General features: G+C 48.6%; 1 protein-coding gene across 5 annotated transcripts; it reads left to right on the top strand.

The window, feature by feature from the left end:
• The first annotated feature begins 653 nt into the window (after positions 1–653).
• On the top strand, positions 654–4,241 carry Mospd3 (motile sperm domain containing 3). 5 transcript variants are annotated; one of them, XM_008832347.3, is made up of 6 exons: positions 654–754; positions 1,173–1,446; positions 1,859–1,934; positions 2,086–2,315; positions 3,520–3,684; positions 4,038–4,241. In XM_008832347.3, exons 2-6 carry the CDS (start codon positions 1,242–1,244, stop codon positions 4,067–4,069), a joined length of 708 nt encoding a protein of 235 aa, XP_008830569.1. In that variant the 5' UTR covers positions 654–754; positions 1,173–1,241; the 3' UTR covers positions 4,070–4,241. The 5 variants fall into 5 exon arrangements, with proteins under 5 accessions (XP_008830569.1, XP_008830567.1, XP_008830568.1 ...); XM_008832345.3 differs by having other exon boundaries at positions 668–824; XM_008832346.3 differs by lacking the exon at positions 654–754 and adding an exon at positions 905–1,010.
• The last annotated feature ends 5,433 nt before the right edge of the window (positions 4,242–9,674 follow it).

Here is a 9,674-nt window from a genome sequence, read left to right as displayed (position 1 = left end):
CTCTCTGGGGATTTTGGTTTTGTTTGTTGGTTTGAAATACGGTTTCACTATGTTGCCCTGGCTGGCCTAGGGTTTGCTATGTAGATCAGGCTGGCCTCTAATTCAGATTTCTGCCTGCCTCTGCCTCCTGAGGGTTGGTATTAAACTGTTTTTTTTTTTAATTTGGGGGGGTTTTAATTTTATTTTTTATTTTCGGTCTTTTTGAGGCACGGTCTCCCTGTAACCCCAGCTGTCCTGGAACTCACTATGTAGACCAGGCTGGCCTTGAACTCACAGAGACCAGCCTGCCTCTGCCTCCCCAGTGCTGGGGTTTTATTTTTTTACAAGGTTTCACTATTGTAGCCCCTGGCTGGCCTGGAACTTGTTATGTAGACCAGGCAGGCCTCTAATTCCGAGACCCGGCCTCGGCTGGGATTAACGGGCTACAAACCTTCCGGCTCTGCGCACTCGTGCTTCCCCACACCCCCGTGGGAAGGAGAGCCTCTAACTGAACCTGAATAAACAATCTAGTTGATTCTGGAGCAGATAAACAGAAACAAAGCCTGTGACGCGTAAAAGCCTCCGCCAATCACTGGCGCCAGCAGGGAGGCGTGTGCTTGGTCTCGAAGCGCACCAATCAGCGAAAGTCTCGGCGGAAGCGAGGCCGCCTCGACCAATGAGAGAAGTCGTACGGCGGAAGTGCAGTCAGGAACTCTCGGGAAGATGGCGGCCTTGGCCTGGCCACAAGTTTGCCGGAAGGTTCTTTGACCAGAAGGTGATCATGGCCACACGAAGCGGGACGGATACAGACCAAGCTTAAGGGACAGAGTCGGGGACACAAGCAGGTGCCGGCAGATACGGAGGCACAAGGGGGCGGAGCCTGGCAGAGCTGGGGGCGGGCTTCCAGGAAGGGGCGGGGCATGGGAGGGCGGGGCTTATAGAGGCCCACGCAACCCACCCCAGACCTGGAGACCCGGATTGGGACGCAAAGAAGTGGGCGGGATTTTAGCGAGATGGGCGTGGCCATCGAGGTGAGGCTTGGGGGCCGGCGGCAGGGACCTGGGGCCCAGCTGGAAAGGGAAAGGGTTTATGAACCCGGGCCTGGGGCTGCAGGATCCACATCTGGAGGGGTTCTGAGTCCACGCTGTACTCACGATCTTATCTGGCCCTCTTCCGTACCTCGCACCCACCAGCCTTAGACTCCCAAGACTCTCTAGTCCTCCTGAGCTCTGCCCTCGGATGTCCAACCGTCCAGAGCCTGCATGCGCCGTGGGGCGCCCCAGGACCAGGAGCTGGTGGGTCCGGGGGCCCCTGGGCGGGGGTCCCGGGGAGCCCCTCCTCCCTCAGGACCCGTTGTCCCGGTGCTTGTCTTTCCCCCGGATCTAGTATTCAGGGCGGACCAAAGGAGTGGACCCCGGCAGTTGCTGACCCTCTACAACCCCACTGGAACTGCACTTCGCTTCCGAGGTGAAGGGGTGGGAGCTTCGTGCCAGGGCTCTGGGGGCTGGTGGTGCAGCATTGCATGGGGTCATGTGCTCTGGAGGAGTTAGAGAAGAGGCAAGTTGTCCAGTCTTGAGTCTGGAACAGTCATGTCCATCTCGGGGGTGGAAGACAGAGGGAACTGTATGCATGTAAGTATGCCTGCTTGTATGTAAGCGTATGTATGTAAGTATGCCTGCATGTATGTAAGTGTACTCATGCACACAATACCTACTGAGACCAGAAGAGGGTGTCGGATCCCCTGGAACTGGAGTTACAGATGGTTTTTAGCCACCATGTGGGTGCTGGAAACCTAACCCAGGTCCTCTATAAGAGCAACCAGCGTTCTTTACTGCTGAGCCATCTCTCCAGCCCCCTTTCTGTGTGTTTTATCCCACAGTCCTGTGTACAGCACCTGCCAAATACACAGTGTTTGATGCAGAAGGATTTGTGAAGCCTCAGTCTTGCATTGACATGTGAGTGGGGAGGGTGGGGAGGTAGGCATCTCTGCCACTTGTTACCTTTGGTCTGTTACCCTCTCTGTGTCCCTCTGGGAAAGATTTCTGGGGAGAAAACCTGGATTTCTCTTGAGGGCTGCCTCTTATACACTTCCTCCCAATGGGCCAGTGTGATTCGACATGTGGCCCCCATCCCCAGCCACTATGATGTCCAGGACCGATTCCGCATTGAGCTGTCTGAAGAAGGAGTGGAGGGTCGAGTGGTGGGACGTAAAGACATCACTTCTGTTCTGAGGGCCCCAGCGCGCCCCCTTGAGATTCAGGGGCAGCCAGAGCCAACACCCAGCCCAGCACCTCCTGTCTGGACAGCACCATCCCCAGCCAGACATCTCCAGGAGAGTGAGTTGAACAGATTCTTTGTGTATGTGTGCACATGTGCATGCGTATGTATGCTTTTGGAGGCCAGAAGTCAACATTGGGTTTTTCTTTGATTGTTCTCCACGTTTATTTTATTTTATTTTATTATTTGTATTAGTGTTTTGCCTGTATGTATGTGTGTGCACCATGGGCATGCAGTGCCCACAGAGATCAGAAGACAGTGTAAAAGTTCCTGGAACTGGAATCACAGATGGTTGTGTACAGCCAAGTGGGTGCTGGGAACCAAACCTGGGTCCTCTGCAAGAGCAGCAAGTGTTTACAACTGCTGAGCTATCTCTCCAGCCAGTACCTTTATTTTCTTGAGACAGGGTTTCTCACTGAACCTAAGCACATTAATTTGGCTAGGCAGGATTGCCAGTGAGCTAAGGATCTGAGGACTGGTGACACATCAGGCATCCACCTATCTCCATCCCCTCACCCCTCACCAAAGACTGGACAAAAGTTCTTCCTTAGCTCTAAGTGCAGAGGTTCTTATCAGGTGCCAGCTATGTTTAGTTTAATAAGAAGCCTGTACTGAGGGAAGAAGGGAACCAGAAGAAAGAGGATTTCCTATGGCTTCAAGAGAGAGGCTCCTGGGAAAAGAGGATGCATGCCTTGGATCCCAGTACTTGGAAAGCAGATACACATGGGTCTCTATTAGTTCCAGCCTGGTTTACATAGTGAGTTACAGGCCGGCAGGGTTTACATAGTGAGACCCTGTCTCAACAAAAGAAAAAAGGGGCACTGGAGAGATGGCCCAGTGATTAAGAGCACTGACTGCTCTTGCAGAGGACCCAGGTTCAGTTCCTAGCACCATTCTTTAACTTCAGTTTCAGGGGATCTGATGCCCTCTTTTGGCCTCCATAGGCATTGCATGCACATGCTACATTTACATGCATGCTGGCAATACACTCATACACATAAAAAAAAAAAAAAATTCCCAGGCGTGGTGGTGCACACCTGTAGTCCCAGCACTTGGGAGGCAGAGGCAGGTGGATCTCTGTGAGTTCAAGGCCAGCCTGGTCTACATAGTGAGTTCCAGGCCAGCTGGGGCTACATGGAGACCCTGTCTCAAAACAAACAACAAACAAAAAAACCCCACAAACAAAAATGTATCTGCATCTTGCATGTTTAGCCTGCTTCCCAGGGGACCTTGGATCACCAGTGCTTGTCCCTTGTTCCACAGATGCCCCCCAGCAGCTGGCCACCAGCTCCTTCTTCCTCTTCTTGCTTGCGGGCATTGTCTCTGTGGCCTTCCTGCTTCTGCCACTGCAGGATGACCTGGGCAGCCAGCTGCCTCAAGTCCTGCATGTGTCCCTGGGACAGAAGCTAGTGGCTGCTTACGTCTTAGGTGAGCATGGCAGTGGCCTATCAAGGCCCACTTCTGGAGGAGGACAGGAGAGGGGGCTCCTATACTGACTCCTGTCCTCCTCCCTCCCTCTCCTTCTCCGTCCCTGTCTCTCTTCCTCCCTCACCCTCTCTCCTCTCTCTCTCTGTCTCTCCCTCCCTCTCTCTCCTTCCCTCCCTTTCCCTCTCTCTCTTTCCCTTCTTCCCTCCCTCCCTCCCTCTCCTCTCTCCTTCTCTGTCTCTTCCTCTCTCTCCTTCCCTCTCTCTCCTTCCTCCTCTTTCTCTTTCTCCCCCTCTCTCCTTCCCCTTCTCCCTGTCTCTGTCTCTGTTTCTCTCTCTGCCTCCCTCCCCCCGCAGGTCTCCTCACCATGGTTTTCCTACGGACCTGAGCTCACTCTCTCCTTCTCAGGCAGGGACCTGAAGCAACTACTGTGATGCTTGTATGTTGCCCCATCTCTTCCTTTTCTTCCTGGCCATCTTCCATTTGCCCCCAACCAAGAAAAATACCCAGGGATTTGTACTCATTTTCCAAGTTAAATAAAATAAATTTAAAAAATCAAAGTGACAAATGTAGGGTGCTTGTCTCTAGCTTCCCAGTTCCTCCTCTTTTTTTTTTTCTTTTTTTCTCTTTTAGCTTTCTAAATTTTTAATTATGTGTGTCTCTCTGTATGGGTGTATGCACATTAGTGCAGTGCCTAAGGAGGCCAGAAGAGGGCGCCAGACCCCCCTTTCCCGGAACTGGAGTTTACAGAAGATTCTTAGCTGCCATGTGGGTGCTAACTGCTGAGCAGTCTCTTCAGCCCCCATGCCTTTCCTTTTGTTTATTTTATTTTTTAAACTTTTTTTTTTTTTTTTTTTTGGTCTTTTTTAGAAAGGGTCTCCCTGTAGCCCCAGCTGGCCTGGAACTCACTATGTAGACCAGGCTGGCCTTGAACTCACAGAGATCCACCTGCCTCTGCCTCCCAAGTGCTGGGATTAAAGGCATGCGCCACCATGCCCAGCTTAAACTATTTTTTAAGGGGACTGGAGAGATGGCTCAACTGTTAAGAGCACTGACTGCTCTTGCAGAGGACCCAGGTTCAATTCCCAGTACCCACACAGTGGCTATGAACCATCCTTAACTCCAGTTCCCAGGGATTCCAAAGCTCTCTTCTAACCTCTGTGGCATTGCACGACACGGGTGCACTCGCATACATTTTTATTATTTTATGTGTATGAGTGTATTGCCTGCATGTATATAAGTGCACCTGTGTCATGTAGGGCCTATGGAGGTTAGAAAAAGGTGTCAGATCCCCTGGAACTGACGCTACAGATGGTTATTAACCACCATGTGGGTGCTGGAAATCGAACCCAGGTCCTCTGCAAGAGCAGTCAGTGCTCTTAACTGCTAAACCATCTCTCCAGCCCCTATTTTTTATTTTTAAAAATATTTTTATTTGTTTGTTTTTGGTCTTTTTGAGACAGACTTTCCCTGTAGCCCCAGCTGGCCTGGAACTCACTATGTAAACCAGGCTGGCCTTGAACTCAGAGATCCACCTGCCTCTGCCTCCCATGTGCCACCACACCTGGCTTTTATTTGTTATTTTTATTTTTATGTAGGAATGTATTGCCTGCATGTGTGTAAGTGCACCCATATCATGCAATGCCCACGAGGTCAGAAGGCATTGGATCCCCTGGAACTGGAATTACAGATGTTTGTTAGCTGCCATGTGGGTGCTAGGACTTGAACCTGGGTCTTCTGTAAGAGCATTCAGTGCTGAGTCATCTCTCTAGCCCCCTATTTTATTTTACACTGACAGTTGCAGTAAATTCCAAAACCTGAGCAGTAATTTGAATCTTTTCTTGGAAAACAAACTGTGAACTAAGATAAACCTTCCTTCTTTAAGTTTTTGTCAGGGTATTTTATCACAGCAACAGAAAAGAAACTAAGACACGGGGTGATCTGAGTGCAGGTCCCAAGTTTGCATGGTGGCACTTTAGTAACTGAGCTATCCCCAGGCCCCTCCCCAAGTCTCCATTGATTCCTCCCACTCCTTGGGGATCCAGGGAAAGTTCAAGGCCTGCCAGGCAACTTAGTAAGACAATATCTTAAAATAAAAAGAAACAAAAACCAAACAAATAAGAAGGGGCTGAAGAGGTGACTCAGGGGTTAAGAGCATTTGCTGTTCTTGAAAAGGACCTGATTCCATTCCCAGGACCCACATGGTGGCTCTGTTCCCCTCTTCTGGACTTCTCCGGTACTACATACATACTAGTACAAACCACTTGTACAAATAAAAGTAAGTAAATGATTTTTTTTTTAAGTAAAAAGAAGCCAGGTGTGGTGGTACACACCTTTAGTCCCAGCACTCGGGAGGCAGAGGCAGGCAGATCTCTGTGAGTTTGAGGCCAGCCTGGTCTACATGGTGAGTTCCAGGCCACCAGGGACTACAGGGAGACCCTGTCTCAAAAAGACCGAAAAAAAAAAAAAAAAAAAAAAGTAAAACGAGCACCAGCAAGGGCATTGTGGTACACACATTTAATCCCATCACTTCTGGAGGCAGAAGCAGGTGGATCTCTATGAGTTGGGGACCAGCCTAGTCTACATAGTGAGTTCCAGCTCGGGCTACATAGTGAGACCCTGTCTCAACAAAACAAAAACACAGCAACAATAACAGGACTAGGATGTATATCAACAATAGAGCACTTGCCTAGGTTCAATCCCTGGTACTGAAGAAAAAAGGACCCCTCTTAGGGCTGAGGTTTGAGCTCAGTGGTAGAGCACCTGCCTCGAATCCCCCAGTGAGGGACTGTGACTAGGTCTCAGTGGTAGAGCACTTTCCCAGCATATTTGAGACCTTGGGTTCCAATCTCAGCACCACAGAAGATATTTTTAAATACCTTTGCTCCCTACCCTGTTCCTCAGCCAATTTTTCTGGCCTGAAAGGAAACATCTAATTCTGTTTGCTGTACAACCCAAGTCTCAGCCGGACCTCTTCCCGAGGTTGTCCACATGCTGACAATCCCCAGAATGCTCTTCTTACTTTGTAGCCCTTTACCTCATTTTTGGTTTGCTGTTGTTTTTTTACATTTTATTTTGAGACAAGGTCTCTCTGTAGCCCAGGCTGGCCTCTTGCCTTAGCCTCCAGGAGGAGGAGGTAGAGGAGAAGGAGGATGACCACCTTAATGGTAACAACAAAGTCCATTTTGCCTGACATGCACCACCAAGTTTGGATAGTTCTTTATTTAAATTCAACCTCCTGGAGCTGGAGCCATGGCTCAGTGGCTAAAAGTACTGGCTGCTCTCATAGAGGACCCAGTTTGAATCCCAGCATCCACATGACATCTAATAACCCTCTGTAACTCCAGTTTCAGGGGATCTGACACACCGTCTTCTGACCTCTGTGGGCATTGCAGACATGAGTGCATTTACACACATGTAGGTAAAGCACTCATACACATAAAGCATTAAAAAAACCAACCTCCTTAAATGTCCTATACCAAATAACCTACATTCAGGATGCTGATGCAGGAGGATCTAGAGTTCAAGGGCAGCTTGGTTACGTAGTAAGACCTTGTCTCCAAAAGAAAAACAAAAAAAGCCCTACATCCAAATATAGTCTCTGGAGTGCTAAGAGGCAAGGCTTCAACATACGACTTTGGGGGTTGCACGTCAGATCTCTAACCTCAGCGAAATATGGTGGTACATGCCTTTAATCTCAATATGTGGTGGGTAGAGGCAGAGAAACAGAGTTCAAGGTCACCCTTTAGTGAGTTCCAGGCAACCTGAACTGTATGAAACCCTACCTCAGAAAAAGGAGGATGAGGAAGACAAGGATGTGGGAGAAGACCCTGAATCACAAAGTCCAATGTGCCCATCAGGTGACATTGATTGACATGTTTCAAGGGTTACAATGTGGACATCCCTGTGGGCACCATTGTTCTGTCTACAGAAGCAAACAGGCAAAGGAGAGAAGGGCAGTGAAGCCCTATTGGGAAATATGCTTTGGAGCACAGGCCAGGGAAGCAAACAGTTGAGCTCTGACCCCAGTGCAGGCTCAAGGTTCTGAGAAGCTACCAAGTCAGGCTTGGTGGCAGGGAGGGCAGAGAGGAGGCAGTTTCTTTTGGAAACCCAGATCCTGAGCTATCCCAAGCCTTAGATGAAGAGATCTTCTCAGTGTCCTGGGGAGCTAAGACCTCCACACAGTGCTGGGAGCATGAAAAGACCAAGGAGAGGCTGGAGAAATAGCTCAGTGGTTAAAAACATGTAAAGAGAATGCACTGTGCCAGGCACACCAGGGCAGGTTGTTAGTCCCAGCACTCGGGAAGCAGAGGCAGGCACATCTCTGTGAGATGGAGACCTGCCTGGTCTACATAGTGAGTTCCATTACAGCTGGGCCTACAGGGAGATCCTGTATCAAAACAAAAACAAAACAAAACAAAAAACAAAAAGTAGAAAAGACCATGTACTGCTCTCCCAGAAGACTTGAGTTTGGTTCCCAGCACCCACATCAGACAGTTCACAACCATCTGTAACTCCCACTCCTATGGATCCAGTGCCCTTTTCTGGCCTCTGTGAGCACTGCACTCACGTGAGCATATAAACATATACATATATTGGGGCTGGAGAAATGGCTCAGCAATTAGGACCATTGGCTGCTCTTGGAGAGGACTTGGGTTTGGTTTCCAGCACCCACATGGCAGCTAACAGTCATCCATGACTCTAGTTACAGGGGATCTGATGCCCTCTTCTGATCTCCATGGGCATTGCAGATATGGGTGCACTTACATACAATACACCCATAGACATAAAATAAAATGAATAAATAAAAAACATATACATACACATAATTTAAAAAAATAAAATAGATCTTTTATAGAAGAAGAAGAAAAGATCAAGGAAATAAGCCCTGAATTTATGCCGGTGCCAGTGGCGGGGAAGTGGGGCTGCAGCCTCCTGAAGCCATTAAGTAGAGAGAGAGCTGGGCTGGTAAGATGGCTTATCTGGTAAAGGTAAAGGTGCCTGCCTCCACCTCCCCAGCACTGGGATTGGAAGTTTATACCACCACACCCAGCTTTTATGCAGATGCTGGGGACTGAACCCAGTTCCTCATGTTTACGAGGCAGACCCTTTACCAACTGAGCCATCTCCCCAGCCCCTGGCCCTGACTGTTCAGTCCTCCTCCTGCCTCAGCTTCCTGGGATTGGAATTTTGGATCTGAGCCACCACACCCAACTCTTCCTACCTTTTGAAGAAGAGTGCTGTGGGGTTTTTTGTTGTTTTTACTTTTATCTGCATTTCTTTTATGCTCAATTTATTCCTGTGCCATAAGTTTTTCTTTCTTCAGTTTCTCCTGGAGCCGCAGGGGACTGCCTGTGAGTGCCCGGATCCTGCCTCTACATGGTGGGCAAGTAAGCAAAGTTTATTGAGAAGAGAAGAAACAGCTCTCTGCAGCCAGGAGGGGCCTTGAAAATGAGTTGCCAAGTCTCCATCTTTTTAAATATTTACTTATCTATGTACTTAAAACATGGTCTTATGTGACCCAGGCTGGTCTTGAATTTATTTATTAAGACCTTGAATTTGCTGTGTAGCTAAGAATGACCTTGAATTTCTGATCCTTCTACTTCCACCTCCTGACTTCTGGGATGACAGACATACACCACCAAGCCCAGTTTTCTGTCTCCATCTTCATATGAACTTCTTTTCTTTGTGTCTATGTGTTTTATCTGCTTTTGTAAGGCTACCAGTCACACTCTAATTTGGTATGATCAAATCTAAATAAATGCATCTTTAATGAAAAAAAAAGATTTATTTTCACTGATGTGTCCATGTATGTGTCTATATGAGTGAATGCCACAGGTGTGTGGAATGCCTACAGAGGCCAGAAGTGGGCATTGGATAACCTGGAGCTGGAGCTATAGGCAATTGTGAGCTACTTAACATGAGTGCTGGGAACTGAACTTGAGCCCTCTGGAAAGGTAACAAGTACTCTTAGTCACTGAGCTATCTCTCCT

This window comes from Nannospalax galili, unplaced genomic scaffold (genome assembly GCF_000622305.1).
Source record: "Nannospalax galili isolate Female #2095 unplaced genomic scaffold, S.galili_v1.0 scaffold675, whole genome shotgun sequence".
NCBI lineage: Eukaryota > Metazoa > Chordata > Mammalia > Rodentia > Spalacidae > Nannospalax > Nannospalax galili.
This window is presented reverse-complemented; position numbering and strand designations above follow the sequence as displayed.

What these genes read in the sequence shown, in the direction of transcription:
- Mospd3 (XM_008832347.3), top strand. Translation starts at nt 1,242, where the DNA reads ATGCGCCGTGGGGCGCCCCAGGACCAGGAGCTGGTGGGTCCGGGGGCC. An exon ending in AACTGCACTTCGCTTCCGAG is followed by an intron (nt 1,447 to 1,858) that starts GTGAAGGGGTGG and finishes TTTATCCCACAG; the next exon opens with TCCTGTGTACAGCACCTGCC. An exon ending in CCTCAGTCTTGCATTGACAT is followed by an intron (nt 1,935 to 2,085) that starts GTGAGTGGGGAG and finishes CCAATGGGCCAG; the next exon opens with TGTGATTCGACATGTGGCCC.